At 41.8% G+C, this 21,467-nt stretch overlaps 1 protein-coding gene across 1 annotated transcript; it reads left to right on the top strand.

Moving 5' to 3' along the window:
• Positions 1 to 10,026: 10,026 nt before the first annotated feature.
• LOC140199511 (uncharacterized) lies at positions 10,027 to 20,760 on the top strand. The gene is made up of 5 exons (XM_072261722.1): positions 10,027 to 10,132; positions 11,652 to 11,946; positions 15,441 to 15,611; positions 16,797 to 16,844; positions 18,007 to 20,760. Exons 2-5 carry the CDS (start codon positions 11,667 to 11,669, stop codon positions 18,258 to 18,260), a joined length of 753 nt encoding a protein of 250 aa, XP_072117823.1. The 5' UTR covers positions 10,027 to 10,132; positions 11,652 to 11,666; the 3' UTR covers positions 18,261 to 20,760.
• Positions 20,761 to 21,467: the final 707 nt, after the last annotated feature.

Genomic DNA, 21,467 nt, shown 5'->3' with positions numbered 1-21,467 from the left:
GTATGTATAGACCAGGTGAGATCCTCGGTGATGTGTATGCCAAGGAACTTAAAACTGTTCACCCTCTCAACCCCAGATCCATTGATGTCAATAGAGGTTAGCCTGTCTCCATTCCTCCTGTGGTCCTCAACCAGCTTCTTTGTTTTTGCAGCATTGAGGGGAGAGGTTGTTCTCTTGATACTACTGACTAATTAATATTCATTTACAGCAGTGCAGCCAGTTGTCCTAATTAATGGTCATTACCCTTTCATTCCCATCGTCCCACAGTCATTATTTGAGCAGTAAGATATTTTATTGATGCTCTCTGATCTAATCTGTCCCAGAGCCACAGTTCGGTGGGGTGAGTAGCTGCCAGGACAAACAAGATTACTTATCCCATAAGTATATGGTGGTCCACACAGAATGATGGCACTGATCAACTGAAAGGCAGAAAAAATCTGAGATAAGGCTACCAATGGAAAAACTAGCTTACAGCAGCACCACAAAGTTCAGAGAACATGCAGAATATAAAATATACATAAAATAATAATGATAGTAAAAATAATAGAATTGACAGGGCTTTAGTGCAGAGAAATACATAAACAAGTTCATGCTAGTGCAAGAAGTGGTCCATAGTGTTCCCATGCTAAGGTAGGGTTAGGGGTTGCAGCTTCATTCTGGGACCTGATGATTGTAGGAAAGTAGCTGTTTCTGAATCTGGTGGTGCAGGACCTCAGCTCCTGCCTGACCACAGCAGCAAGAAAAATTCATAACCTAGACAGTGGGGATCCTGTTGACAGATGTTGCCTTCTGAGGCTGCATATCTTGATGCTTTCAATGGTGGGGAGAATGTGTGCATGATGGGCTGGGCTGTATCCACTACATTCTGCAGTCCCTTGCTTTTCTGTGGATTGGAATTACTGTAGCAGGCCAAGATGTAACTAATCAGGACACAGTGCCTCTGTAGGACGTCATGAGAGTGTTTGGTAACATGACAAATCTCCTTAAGCTTCTAAGAGAGCAGAGGTACTATTATGCCACCTGCATGATTGCATCTATGTGCGGTGCCTAGGTCAAGTCAACCAAGAAGTTGAGGCACAGGAATTTAAAGCTGGTAGCTCTCTCCACCTCTGGCCCATCAGTGAGAACAGGTGCGGTACGTGGTCTCCTGACTTTCCCTTTCTGAAGTTAATAATTAGCTCATGCAATTTGCTGGCATTGAGCGTGAGATTGTATTGCAGTACTACGCAGCCAGGTGTCCGATCTCACGCCTGTACATTGACTCATCACCACCTATGATTCAGACAACAATATTGATGTAGTTGGAGAATTTGTAGATGCTATCGGAGATGCGTTGAGTTGCAAAGAGAGAGACCAGTGGGCTAAGCATGCAGACTTGAAGTCAGTGAGGAGATGTTGTTACTGCTCCATATTGATTGAGCCTGCAAGTAGAAAGTAGATCCAGTTTCACCCATTCTGTCAAAATAAAAACTGTGATGACTGGAGCCACATCCACTCTAGAATGAAGAGTCTCAACCCAAAATGACAGCTTTCCATTTCTCTCCACAGACGCTGCCTCTATCATCTCGTTTGATTCTGATGTCAGAAATGGAGAGAGTAAGCAATTTCAAGTTCCTGGGTGTCACTATCTCCAGAGATCTAACCTGGGTGCAAGATATCAATGCAGCTATAAAGAAGCCAAGACAGCAACTGTATTTCATTAAGAATAGGAGGAGATTTGGTTTGTCAACTAAAGCACTTGAACACTAGACCCCATAAAGGGATCAGAAGTGGAAAGAGTGAGTGTCAGTATCTCTGAGGATCTACCCTGGGCCCAACACATCGATACAGCTAGAAAGAAGGCACAGCAGCAGCTACATTTCATTAAGAGATTTGATATGACTTCAAAATACTCAAATTTCTGCAGATTTACTGTGGAGAGCATTCTGACTGGCTGCATCATCTTTTCGGATAGACTGGGGAGGGGGATTACTACACAAGATCAAAACGTTGCAGACGTATAAAATTAGTCAGCTCCATCATGGGTACTAGCCTCCTTAGTATCCAAGGCATCTTCAGGGAATGGTGCCTTAGGAAGTTGGTGTTCATCATTAAGGACACCCACCATGCCTTCTTTTCATTGTTACCATCAAGAAGGAGGCACAGAAGTGTGAAGGCACACACTCAGTGATTCAGGAACAGTTTTTCCCTTGGCCATCTGATTTCTATGAAACCACTTTTTACTGGGCATCTCTGGAAATGAGGCTCATTAGCCCCTTGCTAACAGCCACCGGACTCCATGCCAAGAAACCCATCTTTCTCGGGCTTCGTCCATCTATGGTGTGTATGACTTTGGTCCTGCCAAATCCGTGAGATTGGGATGTCTTGCCCACCCAAACCCCAGTTTGTGTGAATGCCATGTGATTTACTGCCCCCGCCAATTGCCCGACACAAAGAACAACAGATCCTACACTGCATACAATTACAAAGAAGTATATTTAAGAATGTTAACTTAAGCAATCAGTTATTAAAGGAAAGAAAAAAAAACAAAAAAGGCCCATTATAATTGAACAGTTAGAATTCAAATCTTCCAGAAGTCACTGTTTTCGATGCACAAACCCCTGTTCACCACTACCCGGTAATAGTTCCCCTCTTGGGCTCCATTGCATCGTACATTCCTGCCGAATCGAATCCTATGTCAGTTCTCTCGAGCTCCCCCTCTTTCCATCTCTGCCGAAAAAGACCTCAACCCATACTGGTGTCAGTCACAAAATCAGCTCCACTAGCCTTCTCTAGAACCTTCTCCCAGCTCCATTCTCCTGACTGGATGACACACATTCCTAAGCACCCCTTATCTTTAATGGTAACCCAAACACTGCAAGCAGAACACACTGCTTCTACAGAAAGATCATTACATGAAATAACAATAGACAATAGGTGCAGGAGTAGGCCATTCAGCCTTTCGAGCCAGCACCGCCATTCACTGTGATCGTGGCTGATCATCCACAATCAGTACCCTTTGTATAACCATACAACATTAGCAGTTAAAACCTTTTCCAGGGCTATATTCTGCCATCATGTTTCACCTACCAAAATGAACCACCTCACACTTATCTGGGTTGAGCTCCATCTGCCACTTCTCAGTCCAGTTTTGCATCCTATTGATGTCCCACTGTAACCTCTGACGGCCATCCACACTATCCACAACGCCACCAACCTTTGGGTCATCAGCAAATTTACGAACCCTTCCCTCCATTTCCTCACCCAGGTCATTTATAAAAATCATGAAGAGTAAGGGTCCCCAGAACAGATCCCTGAGGCATACCACTGGTCACCGACCTCCACGCACAATATGACCCATCTATAACCACTCTTTGCCTTCTGTGGGCAAGCCAGTTCTGGATCCACAAAGCAATGTCCCCCTGGATCCCATGCCTCCTTACTTTCTCAATAAGCCTTGCATGGGGTACCATATCAAATTCCTTGCTGAAATCCAAATACACTACATCTACAGTTCTACTTTCATCAATGTGTTTAGTCACATCTTACAAAAGATTCAATCAGGCTTGTAAGGTATGACCTGCTGGCAAAGCCATGCTGACTATTCCTAATCATATTATGCCTCTCCAAATGTTCATTAATCCTGCCTCTCAGAATCTTCTCCATCAACTTACCAACCACTGAAGTAAGACTCACTGGTCTATAATTTCCTGGGCTATCACTGCATCCCTTCTTGAGGAAGGGAACAACATCTGCAACCCTCCAATTCTTTGGAACCTCTCCCATCATTGATGATGTAAAGATCATTGCCAGAGGCTCAGCAATCTCCTCCCTCACTTCCCACAGTAGCCTGGGGTACATCTCGTCCGGTCCCGGTGACTTATCCAACATGATGCTTTCCAAAAGCTCCAGCACATCCTTTTCCTTAATGTCTACATGCTCAAGCTTTTCAGTCCATTGTAAGTCATCCTATAATCACCAAGATCCTTTTCTGTAGTGAATACCGAAGCACAGTATTCATTAAGTACATCAGCTATCTCCTCCAGTTCCATACACACGTTTCCACTGTCACAGTTGATTGGCCCTATTCTCTCCTATCTTATCCTCTTGCTCTTCACATACTTGTAGAATACCTTGGGTTTTTCCTTAATCCTGCTCGCCAAGGCCTTCTCATGGACCCTTCTGGCTCTCCCAATTTCATTCTTAAGCTCCTTCTTGCTAGCCTTATAATCTTCTAGATCTCTATCATTACCTAGTTTTTTTGAACCTTTTGTAAGCTCTTCTTTTCTTCTTGACTAGATTTACAACAGCCTTTGCACACCACAGTTCCTGTACCCTACCATCCTTCCCCTGTCTCATTGGAACGTACCTATGCAGAACACCATGCAAATATCTTCTGAACATTTGCCATGTTTCTGCTGTACATTTCCCTGAGAACATCTGTTCCCAATTTTTGCTTCCAAGTTCCTGCTTGATAGCTTCATATTTCCCCTTACTCCGATTAAACGCTGTCCTAACTTGTCTGTTCCTATCCCTCTCCAATGTTATGGTAAAGGCGATAGAATTGTGATCACTATCTCCAAAATGCTCTCCCACTGAGAGATCTGACACCTGACCAAGTTCATTTCCTAATACCAGATCAAGTACAGCCTCTCCTCTTCTGGCTTATCTACATATTGTGTCAGGAAACCTTCCTGAACACACCTAACAAACTCCACCCAATCTAAACCCCTTGCTCTGGAGAGATGCCAATCAATATTTGGGAAATTTAAATCTCCCACCACGGCGACTCTGTTATTATTACACCGTTCCAGAATCTGTCTCCCTATCCGCTCCTTGATGTCCCTGTTACTATCGCATGGTCTATAAAAAACACCCAGTAGATTTATTGACCCTTTCCTGTTCATAATTTCCACCCGTAGTGACTCAGTAGACAATCCCTCCATGACGTCCTCCTTTTCTGTAGCCAGGACACTATCTCTGATCAACAGTGCCACACCCCCACCTCTTTTGCCTCCCTCTCTGTCCTTTCTGAAACATCTAAAGCCTGGCACTCTAAGTAACCATTCCTGCCCCTGAGCCATCCAAGTCTCTGTAATGGCCACAACTTCATAGTTGCAAGTACTGATCCACACTCTAATCTCATCTGCTTTGTTCATTATACTCCATGGATTAAAATAGACACATCTCAAACCATCTGTCTGACCACATCCCTTCTCTATCACCTGCCTATCCTCCCTCTCGCACTGTCTACAAGTTTTCTCTATTTGTGAGCCAACTGCCCCTTCCTCTATCTCTTCAGTTCGGTTCCCACCCCCCAGCAATTCAAGTTTAAACTCTCCCCAGTCGCTTTAGCAAACCTCCCTGCCAGGATATTGGTCCTCCTCAGATTCAAGTGCCATCCGTCCTTTTTGTACAGGTCACACCTGCCCCAAAAGAGGTCCCAATGATCCAGAAATCTGAATCCCTGCCCACTGCTCCAATCCCTCAGCCACGCATCTATCCTCCACCTCACTCTATTCCTATACTCACCGTCGCATGGTACAGGCAGTAATTCCAAGATTACTACCTTTTGAGGTTCTGCTTCTCAACATTCTTCCTAAGTCCCTGTAGTCTTCAGGACCTCCTCCCTTCTACCTACGTTATTGGTACCAATATGTACCACAACCTCTGGCTGTTCACCTTCCCACTTCAGGATATCATGGACGTTATCAGAAACATCCCGGACCCTGGCACCTGGGAGGCAAACTATCATCTGTGTTTCTTTCCTGCATCCACAGAATCACTTGTCTGACTCCTAACTCTGACGTCCCCTATCACTGCTGCCATCCGAGCCACAGGGCCGTTGCTACCGCCGGGTTGATTGTCTCTCCCCCCCCCCCCCCCGCCAACAGTACTCAAACAGGAGTAATTTTTGTCAAGGGGTACAGCCACAGGGGAACTCTCTAGTATCTGACTCTTGCCCTTCTTTTTCCTGACTGTTACCCAGTTATCCATCTCCTGAGGCCCCCGTGTGACTACATACCTATAGCTCCTCTCTATCACCTCCTCACTTTCCCTGACCAGACAAAGGTCATCAAGCTGCATCTCCAGTTCCCTAAGGAGTTGCAGCTTGAAGCACCTGGCGCAAATGTGGCTGTCCAGGAGGCTGGGAGTCTGCCGGACTTCCCACATCTGACACCCAGTACAGAACACCAGCCTCACAGGCATACTTCCTATTCCTCACAAGTTACTTACCTTAAGATAAATGAGGCCAGAGAAATAATAATGGAGGCCAAGGAGATGGCAGGTGAACTAAATGAAACATTCTGCATCAGTCTTCACTGTGGAAGACACTAACAGTGTGCCAGATGTTGAAGGGTATGAGGGAAGAGAAGAGAGCGCAGCTACTATTACAAGGGAGAAGGTGCTCAAAAAGCTGAAAGATCTCAGGGTAGGTAAGTCACTGGGCCAGATGAACTGTATCCCATAGTTCTGAAGATGTAGCAGTAGAGATTGTGGAGGCATTAGTAATGATGTTTCAAAAATCCTTGGAATCTGACGAGGTACAAAAGGACTGGAAAATTGCAAACGTCACTCCAGTCTTAAAGAAAGGAGGAAGACAGCAGGAAGGGAACAATAGACCAGTTAGCCTGACCTCAGTGGTTGGGAAGATGCTGGAGGCAATTGTTAAGGATGAGGTTATGGAGTATTTGGTGACATGGGACAAAATTAGACAACGTCAGCACAGTTTCCTTGAGGGGAAATCTTGCCTGACAAACCTGTTGGAATTCTTTGAGGTGATTACATGTAGGATAGATAAAGGTGGTGCAGGGGTTGTATGTTTGAACTTTCAGAAGGTCTTTGACTTGGTGCCACACATGAAGCTGCTTACAGAGTTAAGAACTCATGGCATTACAGGAAAGCTAGGCATGGTTAGAGCTGAGGATTTATAAGACACTGGTGAGGTCTCACCTTGAGTATTGTGAACAGTGCGGGCTCCTCATCTGAGAAAAGATGTGCTGGCATCACAGAGGGTTCGGAGGAGGTTTATACAGATGATTCTGGGAATGAAAGGGTTATCATACGAGGAATGTTTGATGACTCTGGGTCTGTACTCACTGGAATTTAGAAGGATAGGGTGGGGTATCTCATTGAAACCTTTGGAATGTTGAAAGGCCTAGACAGAGTAGAAGTGGAAAGGATGTTTCCCATGATGGGGGAGTCTAGGACAAGAGGGCACAGCCTCAATATAGAGGGGCGTCCATTTAAAACAGAGATGCAGAGACATTTCTTTAGCCCTGATGGGGAGAATTTGTGGAATTTATTACCACAGGCAGCTGTGGAGGCCAGGTCATTGAGTATATTTAAGGCAGGGCTTGATCGGTTCTTGATTGGACATGGTATCAAAGGTTACAGGGAGAAGGCTGGGGACAGGGGCTGAGGCAGGGAGAAAAGGGTTAGCTATGATTGAATGGTGGAACAGACTCAATGGGCCAAATGGCCTAATTCTGCTCCTATGTCTTATGAAATCCCACTCACCCTGGACATACTTTCATATCCCTTGTCCCATCAGGCAGAAGATAAAAAAAAAAACCTAAAATCACCTACCACCAGACTCAAAGACAGCTCCTCTCCCGTTGTTATAAAACTATTGAATTGCTCCTTAGATGGGCCCTTGACCTCACAATCTACCTCATTATGACTTTGCATTTCATTATCTTCCTGCACTGCACCTTTTCTGTAAATGTAACACTTCATTCTGCATTCTGTTATTGTAATTTAACTACCTCAATATACTGCTGACATGACTTGATCTGTTTGAATGGTATGCAAGGCGAGGTTTTCACTGTGTCTCAATCATAAAACAATTTAACATTTTACAGTTGGAGTCTTTTTCCTAGGCTGGAAATTTCAAATACTGAAGATATTTGTTAAAGGTGAGAGGGATAGATACCTAGAATGCACCGTGAAGTAAGGTGATAATTCAAATTTAATTGTCATTCAACCACACACCAATGCCCATGATTACAGCCAAATGAAACAGCATTACTCTGGGGCCAAGGTCCAAAACACAGTACCGACAGTCACACACAGCAAGGCACACAAAGCACATATAAGACAGCAATTCACATATCTGATGTCAGAAAAATTTGTCAGACAAAAAAATAGTATAGTCCAGGACCCTGAGTCCATAAATATTGCAGCAGTCTGCACAATGCAGCTGGTCTTCTGCCGAGTGAACACTGGGGGGCAGCACTGACTCCAGCTTGGATGCTGTGCCACCCTGCACTTGGTAGAGCGCACTGATCCGGCACCTCACTCCTGGGCGGCAGTAAGCAGGTGACATTGTGGCTTGAGGCCTAGTCCTTGCTACGAATGAAGCCACACATCTCCTCCACTGTCTGCCCCTACCATTCGCATAGAATGAGATACAATAGCAATTTTAAGAACCATTTACGTAAACATATGAAAAGAGGAAATAGAAGGATGTAGACCTTGTACAGGCAGATGGTATTAGTTAGCTTGGCACCATGATTGGAACAGAAGGATCTGTTCCTCTGCTGTACTGTTCTGCTTGCTGTGTCCCCTGAGTTGACTGTGGAGGGGAGGAATGGGAATAGATGCCACAGGTGAAATGAGGTGACCCTGATCTCGAAGGGAGCAGTGAAGAGAATTTGTTTTATAGGAGGCTGGGGTTGCTGCTCTCATCCAGCCTCCCTTTAACCTGGCAAGACCAGTTTTTGGATTGCCCACTTCTAATTGCTCTTGAACAGATGGTGGAGAACTAGAGCAATTTTCCTGGTGGAGGTGCTTCCACAGGCTTTTAGAGAGGGTGTTTCCTGTTTTAGACCCAGCAAGGAATGTTTGCAAATCCCATCCCCTCAAAATGCATACAAGAAAATATTTTGAAAAATGAAGAAAGGGATAAATACATTACTGTAATAATAAATATAGTAATTAACCTTAACCTAATGTGAGATGGCGACAAGCTGATGAGCACAATGTTGGCAAGGGGCCTTGCTACACATTCTGCTGATCCTCGACTCCATTGGGCACACGCCAGGACTTACCTAATCCTGCAGCGAGCAGCAAAGAGGTGGGAAGAGAGGGTGAGGGGGTGGTCTCCGAGTGGGAGACGGTGCCGTTGCAGAGCTGGGCAACCGTTAGGCCTCAGCCACGCACACTGTATGCCAGTCATGGGAAAAGCTGACAGAGGCTGGAAGTGATTAAAAGGGATGTTTTGGAAGACAAACAGCACAGTGGTGATAGGAAAAGAAACAAGAATTGAATTGAATTGACTTTAATACTTACATCCTTCATATTACATGAGGAGTAAAAATCTTTATGTTACGTCTCCATCTAAATGTGCAATGTGCAATTTATAGTAATTTATAGTAAACAGTATGTACAACAGGATAGTCAATATAACATAGAAATACAGTTGTGTCAACATGAGTTAAGCAGTCTGATGGTCTGGTGGAAGCCTGCTGGTCCTGGCTTTTATGCTGTGGTACTGTTTCCTGGATGATAGCAGCTGGTACAGTTTGTGGTTGGGGTGACTCGGGTCCCTAATGATCCTTCGGGCCCTTTTTACACACCTGTCTTTGTAAATGTCTTGATTAGTAGGAAGTTCACACCTACACATGCGCTGGGCTGTCCGCACCACTCACTGCAGAGTCCTGCGATTGAGGGAAGTACAGTTCTCATACCAGGCAGTGATACAGCCAGTCAGGATGTTTTCAATTGTGCCCCTGTAGAAAGTTCTTAGGATTTGGGGGCCCACACCAAACTTCTTCAATCGTCTGAGGTGAAAGAGGTGCTGTTATGCCTTTTTCACCACACAGTCGGTATGTACAGGTTCAGGAGTGGATAAAAGGTGATTGTAGATTTACTGAAGGGAGGAATGCTTGGAAACTACGTCAAGTACAGAGAAGGTTTGCAAAGTGCAGCAAGGCTGTGAAGAGGACTACAAAGTGAAGCCACCGTGTACATTTACTGTATAAACAGGTCACTTCCTTCCTCACTTCTAGTAATACAGGAAATAGACTAAAAGTGAAACTTAAAGGAAGGTGCATTGGCAGAGGAGTGTCAAGTCAATTTTGATTTGTTTTGCTTTTGTTTCATTCCAAACACAATCAGTTAATTTCTGTGGTAATCTTCTGAGAGAAAGGTAAGATGAACTAACAGAGATGAGAGCGTCTAGCATGCAATTCAATTGCACATTGGCAAGTTTTTCCAAAATGCAAGCATTGAGATTGTGCTGAGAGAGAGACTGTTCATTTCCTCTGGTGTGGAGCTGTAATGAGCAAGATCATGGTGTACTTCCTGCATCGGTAAACACTCGGCACTTCTGTTAAATGCACTAGCTATGGGTTAGTGCGTTTCTGACCCCAATCCAAGTACTTCACTGCACAGGAAGGGGAATTCTAGGGAACATTCATTTTCCTTCACAATCTGAAAAACTTCCAGGCTGTGTTTCAAACCTATCAAGTGTTGAAAGGCCTTGATAGAGTGGATGAAGAGAGGATGTTTGCTCTGCTGGGGGAGTCTAAGACCAGAGGACACAGCTTCAGATTAGAGGGTTGTCTTTTTAGAAAGGAGATGAAGAGGTATTTCTTTAGCCAGAGAGTGGTGAATCTGTGGAATATTAATGGGTATATTTTATGCAGAGGTTGATGGATTCTTGATTGGCCATGGCATGAAGGGATGCGGGGAGAAGTCAAGAGATTGGGGCTGAGAGGGAAATTGGATCAGCCATGATGAAATGGTGAGGCAGACTGATGGGCCAAATGGCCTAATTCTGCTCTTATGGTCTTGTGGTCTTCTTTTTGTTGAAGATGTTTGTGTTTATTTGGAAAGAAAAATCTTTGAGCTGTACAACCTGAAAACACATCTTCCTATGTAATAAAATAAGTACGATTTCAAAAGAATCCCTGAGCAGATCAAATTTGAGATTCACTCTCTCAGCAGATTAGGCAGACTCTGTGGAGGAGAAACAAAGTTTGTCAGAATGGGAAAATGATCAAGCTAGACACTTCTTGAGAAATTAAGTCAGGTGAAGGAGGGCAGGAATGGTAAGGGTTTTTTTTTGCAGGAGTGATTAGAGAATGAGGTAATGATGGCACAGGAATAAAAAGGGGCAGTTAGATACATTCAGAAGCCAAATCTGGGTCCAGCAGAGTCTACAGAAAAGCAGACAGGTAGTGAGGCATGGGAATGATTGCAAAGAGGAAGATGCTTGCATCGTCCAGGAATGTAACACATCGATTCTGATAGCCCAATGTCAGGTCAATCCCCACCACAGCTCTGGCCCTCAGCACCACTGTCAATGGATTTGACCACTTTTCAGAGCCAGGACTTGATATCCAGCAAGAGGCCATTGAGCCCATCGAGCTTATTTCCTCCACAATCCTCTTTATGATTTCTTACCCCCCAACTTACCAAACCATGTCTCAGGGATTGTCAGTGCCATGGTATATTTGACCACAACTTTTCTGTCCCAGCTGGTGAAGTAGTTTTATTTAGCTGTTCTTTTAAATTAATAAATTAATTTAGCTGGCCAAATATTCCACATATTTACTTAGCACTATAACTGAAATCTATGTCAATACTCTACCTTAAAAATCCCTTGAATTTTACCAGGTCAGCGTAAGGCATTATTGAAAGTATGACTAACGTTCCTTTTCCAGTTGTAGACAAGCAACATGGAGGATATCCGAAGATCAAAAACAAGTCTTGTTGAATGGTTAACCAGCGATCCTGATTTTATTCTGCAAATAATACAAGAGGATTCCCTCGTTACTCAGCGAGAATATCACAAGTTAAAGGCAGAAAATGATCCTGAAAAGAGAATCATAAACCTCCTTGATACAATAATGGGTAAAGGACAGTCTTCCTGTGAGCTGTTCTGTCAAGTTTTGCAGAAGGATAAAGTAAAGGAGACCTATCCACAACTGATTGAATGGCCTTCAAGTAAACAGCAAGGTAAATTTGATTATATCTTTGGGGGTATTTGTTAAACTCCTCCAGGTCTTCATTCAAACAGAGGCAAGTACGGTTACTTTTCTGTTAATGTCTCAGCAGTTTATTAATGTTCTAGATGTTCATTAGATTTTGTTACTCCAGTGTTCAGACAGTTGCTTAACTGGGAGACATAATAAATTATGAAACAGGTTAATTATTGAGGTAGCATGGGAATTCTCTACCACTGTGAGCGGCTGGATCCAACAGTCTACCCTCTCAATTACCTGAATGATAGTCTGTTGATTGCAGCAGAAGGTGAGCTTCCAACATTAATCAGCAGGACTTGTTAAATGTTCCCTGCCCATTTTCGTGCCTCTTGATGGATTAATTTAAATGCAGTTTCATATTAGAATTCTGTTCCTGCTGATGAAACCCATGACATTTCCTGCTATCTTCCAAAGGTTACCTTTTATCCTCTTTGGTGACTGACTGCTGTGTGATGGGCATTTGGAGGGCATTAATCTGGTCAGGGTTTGATTCATGGTGTTCGTATTCTTGCTGGTTAAATGTTAATTGCATTGTGAACCCAGTCAGTCCACAAATTGTAAATGTAGATCATATTGCTTTGATGTGAGTGATAAACACTTGGTATTAAAACAAATTAAATATGTGAAGAGAGGACTAAATATGGGGCATAGGGGGTGCAGCAGAGGCCCCTTCTGAGGATGAATTGTGGAGATTTAACCTGTATGTAAATAAGCTTAAAATAGACTTCTAGGATTCAATGTTTGCTGTCCATGCAGTTCCCTATTAACAGAAAAGCAAATCATAAGTAAACTGGAAATTATATAAGACAATTTCCTTTCTATCTAAAATAGATTGCTGAATTTTCCAGATGAATTCTCAATGACCTTTCCTCTGCTTGGCAACTTCTAAACTAACAATCTTTTAAAAAAAGACAAAATAGAGCCTCATTCTAGTAACAAGCATTTTGAGTACTGTTAGCTGAAAGCAGTTCGAGTGTGAGGATCAGTGGCAAGTCTGGCTGCTGAATTCTGTTCTGCCTGTGCTCAGTCTGCCAGTTCCTTATGGCCTTGACCCAGCAACTGAATCTTCAGCAGCTGCTTTTCTAGCCTCACTTTCCAGATAATTATTGCTCAATGTTGTCAGTAATTGGGCTTTTATGAAAAAGCAGCACATCAACTGCTCTTTGTTTCCCCAGGTTTGGCTGCGTTCGGTTCACTGCAGAGGTTGTCACTAAGCCATTTCTCACTATTTCTGAAGATGTCTGCTGTTTCAATCAAAATAATCAAGTGCCACATCACTAGGAGCATTTCATAATTAGATCAATGGTAACCAAAATAAGATAAAATGTGGTGGCTCTTAATTTGATTCCATTTACTTGCTGTGGATATCTCCTTTATTCCCAAACCCTTGTAATGTGGAATCATTCATTTGAAGTTCTATTTGATTTCCTCATTTTGTCCACCTGTAGAAGCTGCCAGGTGATGGGCTGTGGGAAAAGCCAATTATTCTAATTCCTAATTGCTCATTGTCATAAGTGCAGCGGGTAGATTCTCAAGCCATTTCTCAAATTAGTGCCTGGTATCTGGATGTCTGAGAATTCCAGGAATACCAGCTTTGCCATTGCAAATGTACATGATCCTGCACTGCCAGATTTTTTTTTATTCAATGCTAGGAGGTCACAGGTCAATGTATCCTGGTGGATAGTATAGATCTACAGCAAGCCTTTCCAGAACATCTCACAAAAATCCAGTCAGAACTTCCTTTCAGAGCAAAGAAGCTGAGCCCCAAGTGTGTCCCAAGCCTAGTAGTTCCTGCACAGCAGTCTGAGGTTAGGAAAGGGAGTGTGGACATCTAGCCCACACATCCCAGGGAAGTGTGGGAAGCTTTCCTGGAATTTCCCATTGTGTCTGCAGTAAGAATGAAAGGTCACTCGTCTGAGTGCTACTGGTACCATGTAACCCAGTACTACCTGTCGCATGGTCGGGTGGTTGGCGACTAAACCGGCTCCCCCACCAGGCTTGCCTGGTGAGGAGGGTGGCTAGACACCCTGCAGGATGAAAAACAAGATCTGTCAAATGGCGGATGAACCCTCTCGTAGGGTCAACGGCCATCTAGCAAACACGTGCCGTGAAGCGCAGAAAGGGCATCCCTTGCATTGAAGCTTGGTCTGGCCATTCACTGCAACAGAACTTCCCCCAGCTGTCTTGGACTCCACCATGCCGCGGGATCCGGGAGGGGATGTCGAAAGGGTGGGTCTGGACCTGTGCAACCCCCTACCCATCTAAAATCCACTCACACACACGCTGTTCCTTTCTGAGGAGTGGAGTATCCTCAGAAACCCCACTAACTGACTGAAAGGAACCATCATCACCCTATGGGATGGATAGAGAGAGAGAGAGAGAGATATGAATGAGAATGAAAGGGAAGATGGTAGTTGTTCCTTTGGACGCCACACATTCCTATGAAAAGGGAATTCTTTCATCTGAGGGTATGTTTAAAATTTGATTTAAGAAGATATTGTTGCCTTTGTGTTTGCAAACAGGTGGAGTAAGAGAACAGAGTAAACACTTAATTCGATTTTTACAATATGTATTTAGCTTGAATAGTAGACTTGAGTTCTGTTGCACAGAGATGGTAAAAAAGGAATAAAGAACAAACTACTGGAGGGTCAGAGGGAGCATTTGTGGAGGCAGATAAATGTTCCACATTTTGGGCCAAGATCTTCTATCTGGACCGGACCTGCTGAGTTCCTCCAGCTGTTTGCTTTTTGCTGCAGATTACAATATCTACAGTCTCCTGTCTCTCCAGGATAAAAATAGAAACTGCTATCAGAATCAGGTTTATTATCACTGACATAAGTGGTGAAACTTATTGTTTTTGTGACAGCAGAACAGTGTGCAATACATAAAACTTATTATCAGTTACAGAAATAATTGGCACAAAAGTCAAATAGTGAGCTAGTGTTCAGGTTCATTCAGAAATCTGGTGGTGGATGGGAAATCACATTTCTCTAATAATGCTCTTATAACATTGAGTGTGGGTCTTCAGGCTCCTGTACCTCCTCCATGATGGTAGTGAGGGACGTGAATTGGATGGTGAGGGTCTTTAATGATGGAGCCTCTTAAAGACCTCCTTGATGGTGGAGAGGCTGTGCTCATGATGAAAATGGCTGAGACTATGATCCTCTGCAGCCTCTTGCGATCCTGTGCATTGGAGGCTCCATAGCGGGCTGTGGGACAACCAGTCAGAACGCTCTCCACGGTATATCTATAGAAAGTTGTTAGCGTCTTTGATGACATACTAAATCTCATCAATCTCCTCATGAAGTAGAGCCACTGGTGTACCTCCTCTGTAATTGTATCAATTTGTTAGGTCCAGGACAGATTGAACACCAATTCTACTGAAAATGACAGCACTTTCAGTAGAACAAATACGCTGACAAGGTATAAAGAAATTATATTTACAGATTTCTTTGCATTTTATTCAAGCACCAGCCGGTCCTACGCCGAGTGGACAGGGAGCCATTACAGCTGATATCCATGCTGCTGGAGTTTCCTTCGTGGTGTGCCCCATGATCCAAACCAGTCAAACCTCAACTATTAGCATACCTGTAAATTTCACCTCACCCAGGGATAACAGGAATGAGGTAAAGAACCTGGGTAAGTGTTTAAAGTGGAGCCTTACTTTATAAATGGTATTCAAGAAATGATTCACTTCTGCTCGATAGTTTGCAGTGTTTATGGCAGTAGCTTTTGGATAATCATGAATTCTAATATTACCAATGGCCATTCTTTGATGTTTACCCAAATTCTTGTGATAGTGCTTCCACTCAACGTAGCTGGATGAGTTGAAAACTCAGAGAGAAGGAGGCATTCATCGTCATGGACCATCTCTATGCTAACCTTTATCACCTTTAACCTTTGTTTCTAACTTTTACATGAGAGGAAGATAAACCATCAGCACCCATATGATATAAAAATGCAATGGGCAAAGTTTTTCTAAGTAACAGTGATTCCCATTGACGATCGTCAGGATCATATTGATCCTAAAGCATTTTTAATCAAGTCAACATATATTACGAAAGGACTTCAACCATTGGTTCCTGAAGCAAACTTTCCAGGACATTTCTAAATTTTCCAGGATTTAAGAATCGATTCCACCCATACAACCTTAAGCCGTTCAATGGTTGGAATTTTAAATTTGGGTTTCTAAATTTAGTCCCTATTGACAATTCTGTTTGCAGCTGCTGCAATAAAAATGCGGTGTAATTTATATGCTGAATTTAAAACAATTTCAAAAGAGAAATCATGATACTTATTCCTTGAACAAAACATATCCAGAATAGAGTTATACACATAAAATGCTGGAAGCCAGCCAGCATCTAAGGAAAGAAATAAAAAGTCAACGTTTTGGGCTGAGACCCTTCATCAGGACTAGGAAGAAAGGAAGAAGCCAGAATAAGAAGCTGGTGAGTATCTGGTATCACATTTCCCTAATATAGAAATCATAATAAAAGTCAGTTATGGTCTTAAGTCCTGAAGAACAGTCTTGGCCCGTTTATTCATTTCCATAGATGCTGCCTGATCTGCTGAGCTCCCCCAGCGTTTCGTGTGCATTCCTTTGGATTTCCAGCATCTGCAGAATCCCTTGTGTTTATGATTATAGTCTAAAAGTGTTTAAAGATTGAAATCATCAAGCGAAAGTAATGGAGGTCTGAATTGTGAAGAAGTTGCCAAAATAAATTACGTAAATTGAATACTAGAACTATGAAATGTTTAAAATGCATGAAGTTTAAAAAAATCACTGAGGAGATAATATTATTTTAAATGATATTGCTTTTGCAGGTTCCACAAAAGAAACAAGTGTTAAAGAATTGGAGAGCAAAGTGATAGGTAATTATTTTTTCTTTTGATTAAAATCAATTATAATTAATGACATCTACAGAAAATCACAATTGTTGGGTTACAGAGTTGCCCTCAGATCTTTAGGAAATATACGTCCATATGAACAACTAAGCTTTGGACAAACCCAGGAAAATCATGAGCGATGTTGTCTTAACTTTCTTGAAGACTTTGTTTTCTAGTTATATAAATAAAGGCAAGGCTGCAAGACCGAGCAAGGTGGTTGGAAATAGGAGGTTGTGTGTACATAGCTTCAGGAATATGTTGAGCCTGAGTTAAAACACTTATAATGGTGAACACCCAGAATCAATATAAAATAACATTATCAGGGTCTGGGGAAACTTACCCTGGACATCTCACAATGGTGCTGAAAGTTCAAATGTGGGGAATAAGGATATCCTATTTTGTTTTAGAATGGGGCAACCAATTTCCTGTTTTAATACCCTCTGATGTGAGACTGTCGGCAACCCATATGTCCCCATCAATATGTTAGCTGCGAGGCAGTATTCTTTAAACACCGCATGCACCCAGAAAGAGAAACAGTAACTATTTAATGTCACGTAACACTCTATTAATGGTAGATTACAGTGAAAGCTTAAAACACATTAATCCCACTATTGTACACATAGGTATTATTTTCTAATAATGAAATGTAAGATGTTGTTTCAAATGACCCCATATTATAAGAGAATCAAGGATCATGGAAAAGTAAGTGTTGAAGTAGAAGATAGATCTTGGACTTACTGAACAACAAAGAAGTCTTCACCTGGTTTGTGACTTGCTCCTGCTCTTAACTGTTAGGTTCTTAAACGTGTTATATTCTTGTACCAGCTAGCCAAAATTTCAGCTAATTTTAGTCCTCTGATTGATAAGGTACAAACAACTTCCATTAACTTATCCCTGAACTCTCAAAGCACACTCTTTAAATAAAAAATTAGTGCCTGTTCCTAAATAACTGAATTACTTTCTTTCAATTCCCAATTAAATGAGATTATAGCAGTTTTATTTCCACTACAACCTCTTAATGGACTCGCTTCTCCAAAATCAAATTAAAACAGTTTTTGGAACAAAAAAGCCTGTGTCTGCAAGTCGTATATTTTGATGTAGTATCAATCCCCCACTTTTATTTATCTTCTATTTTTTGCAACAACAGACAAGAAATCCTTTCTAAAAGCGAATTGGGCGAACCTGGTCCAGAAAGTGAAACAGGTTGACGAACTCGCAGATCAGATGATGGGATGTGGCCTCACCAATGAGATGTATTCCAAGATCATGGCTTGTCAAACACCTGAACAGAAAATGAGAACGCTTCTCGGATATGTGACAACAACTGATGTGGCTTCGGGCCATCTGTTTACAGCATTGTGCACTTTAAATAGTTACGTCATGCATGAGCTCATTCAATAAGATCTCCCACTCACATTTGAGTTGCTCTTGTAAGGTAGCTGAAAGTTGCTTTTAACCATCTTTGAATTTTCACTTATAAGTATGCTTTGCTAAAATTCAATATTAAATACATATATTTCCTCGGGTCACTTCAGAAGAAAAATGAGTAGCAATCCTTAAACCGGGTTAGACATGCCACCTGAGGGTTTCGGATATGAAACACACTAGGAACCTTTAAGGAATTTACATACAGCTTCCAACAAAAAATGGATAGTACTTTTGCAAATCAGCATTCGAGGATGTGTCAGGTCAGATGCTTTATTGTTTGGTATATTTCACGTGTAACACTCAACCAAATCCTCCCGTGTAAATAAATTAGGCGTCACCATAGAAGTGGAACAAACACATCCAGGATAATTTGGTAATTGTGTTAAATTGTTAAAGAATATAATTTGTTACACTTTTAAGGTTTATTTCATAACATTTATTATATGTTTCAAAATCCTCTTAAGAGTTAAAGTAGATGATGAAACAGACTCTACAGGTTATGAAATACCAAATGTTAGACATTGAAGTACTACACAAGTGCACAAGAAAATAGGAGGTGTAGGCTGCCTTGTTGTATGTACTGGGAACAACTCCTGTGCCAGTACCCCATAACTCTCAATTCCTCTATCTTTAAAATATTTATCTGTTGCTACTTTAAATATACTTAACGATCTGGCCTCCACTTCTCACCCTCGGGGCAGAGAATTCCAGAGAGTTACTGCCTTCTGCAAGCAGAATTTCAATTTTTGTTGTAGTTTTATTTTCTATTGTCTAAAATAAGGCCTAAAGAGATGTTTAATATAATATTCTTTGAATATTGCTTGATAATTGTAAGTTTTTACTGGTGTTGAGCAATACAATATGACTTAACAGATATATTCAAATAATGTCCCTTGAATGTAACACTTTGCTTTCAGTATCCTCTGTTTGAAAAGTAGTAGTCATATAACAACTGGAGAATAATATAGTGGCATGCAAAAGTTTGGGCACCCCGGGTCAAAATTTTTGTTACTGTGAATAGTTAAGTGAGTGGAAGATGAACTGATCTCCAAAAGTCATAAAGTTAAAGATGAAACATTCTTTTCAACATCTTAAGCAAGATTAGTGTATTATTTTTGTTTTGTACAATTTTAGAGTGAAAAAAAGGAAAGGAGCACCATGCAAAAGTTTGGGCACCCCAAGAGATTTGAGCTCTCAGATAATTTTTACCAGGGTCTCAGACCTTAATTAGCTTGTTAGGGCTATGGCTTGTTCACAGTCATCGTTAGGAAAAGCCAGGTGATGCAAATTTCAAAGCTTTATAAATACCCTGACTCCTCAAACCTTCTCCCAACAATCAGCAGCCATGGGCTCCTCTAAGCAGCTGCCTAGCACTCTGAAAATTAAAATAAATGATGCCCACAAAGCAGGAGAAGGCTATAAGAAGATAGCAAAGTGTTTTCAGGTAGCCGTTTCCTCAGTTCGTAATGTAATTAAGAAATGGCAGTTAACAGGAACGGTGGAGGTCAAGTTGAGGTCTGGAAGACCAAGAAAACTTTCCGAGAGAACTGCTCATAGGATTGCTAGAAAGGCAAATCAAAACCCCCGCCTGACTGCAAAAGACCTTCAGGAAGATTTAGCAGTCTCTGGAGTGGTGGTGCACTGTTCTATCGTGCAGCGACACCTGCACAAATATGACCTTCATCGAAGAGTCATCAGAAGAAAACGTTTCCTGCATCCTCACCACAAAATTCAGCATCAGAAGTTTGCAGAGGAGCATCTAAAAAAGCCTGATTGCATTTTGGAAACAAGTTCTGTGGACTGATGAAGTTAAAATAGAACTTTTTGGCCGCAATGAGCAAAAGTATGTTTGGAGAAAAAAAGGTGCAGAATTTCATGAAAAGAACACCTCTCCAACTGTTAAGCATGGGGGGTGGATCGATCATGCTTTGGGCTTGTGTTGCAGCCAGTGGCATGGGGAACATTTACTGGTAGAGGGAAGAACGAATTCAATTAAATACCAGCAAATTCTGGAAGCAAACATCACACCGTCTGTAAATAAGCTGAAGATGAAAAGAGGATGGCTGCTACAACAGGATAATGATTGTAAACACACCTCAAAATCCACAATAGACTACCTCAAGAGGCACAAGCTGAAGGTTTTGCCATGGCCCTCACAGTCCCCCAACCTAAACATCATTGAAAATCTGTGGATAGACCTCAAAAGAGCAGTGCATGCAAGATGGCCCAAGAATCTCACAGAACTAGAAGCCTTTTGCAAGGAAGAATGGGCAAAAATCCCCCAAACAAGAATTGAAAGACTCTTAGCTGTCTACAAAAAGCATTTACAAGCTGTGATACTTGCCAAAGGGGGTGTTACTAAGTACTGACCATGCAGGGTGCCCAAACTTTTGCTTCGGGCCCTTTTCCTTTTTTGTTATTTTGAAACTGTGAAAGATGGAAATGAAAAAGTAATCTTGCTTAAAATATTAAAGAAATGTGTCATTTTTAACTTCATGCCTTTTGGAAATCAGGTCATCTTTTACTCGCTTAGCTATTCACAGTAACAGAAATTTTGACCAGGGGTGCCCAAACTTTTGCATGCCACTGCAAGTCTTTTATCAACACTAGCTAAGCAATTACAAGTTATTGAAGTTCCTCCCCAAAATAATTATTTGCTGGTAATCAGATACTAATGTTTTTGCATCTCCTATTCTGGGGAAGACCATTTCATTTCAGGGGAAAAGGAATACTAGATCATTTATTCCTTTACAATAAAACTGCAAATCAATACATTCCTATTTGCATCTGCTATTCTGAAATGTTTGTTAACATCAATAGCAGAAGATAAAAGGTCATAAATAAAGACCTTTGAATCATCCAAGATAAAGGTTAAGGTAAAGTAACACTGAACATATTAGCAACGACTGTTATAACACTCTTGTAAATAATGTCTCATTCATTTCTATGAAATGACTTCTTAGATCTATATTACATAAAACAATTGATTAATTCATACACAATAGTTGTAATCTAAAATGAAGTGTTACCACAATTAATGAGTGATTCACCAGTTTGACGAAGAATAATGGGCAGTAGCCACGCTTTAACTTTCATAAGATCAGCTTGAGCTGTCATAAGCAATAATTTAACTCAGCAGATAACTAACTACCCATTTCAGCAATCTCTTTTTTTGTTAGT

Source organism: Mobula birostris, chromosome 6, assembly GCF_030028105.1.
Source record: "Mobula birostris isolate sMobBir1 chromosome 6, sMobBir1.hap1, whole genome shotgun sequence".
NCBI classification, from domain to species: domain Eukaryota; kingdom Metazoa; phylum Chordata; class Chondrichthyes; order Myliobatiformes; family Myliobatidae; genus Mobula; species Mobula birostris.
Note: the sequence above shows the minus strand (reverse complement) of the source record. Positions and strands in the feature narration are given on the sequence as shown.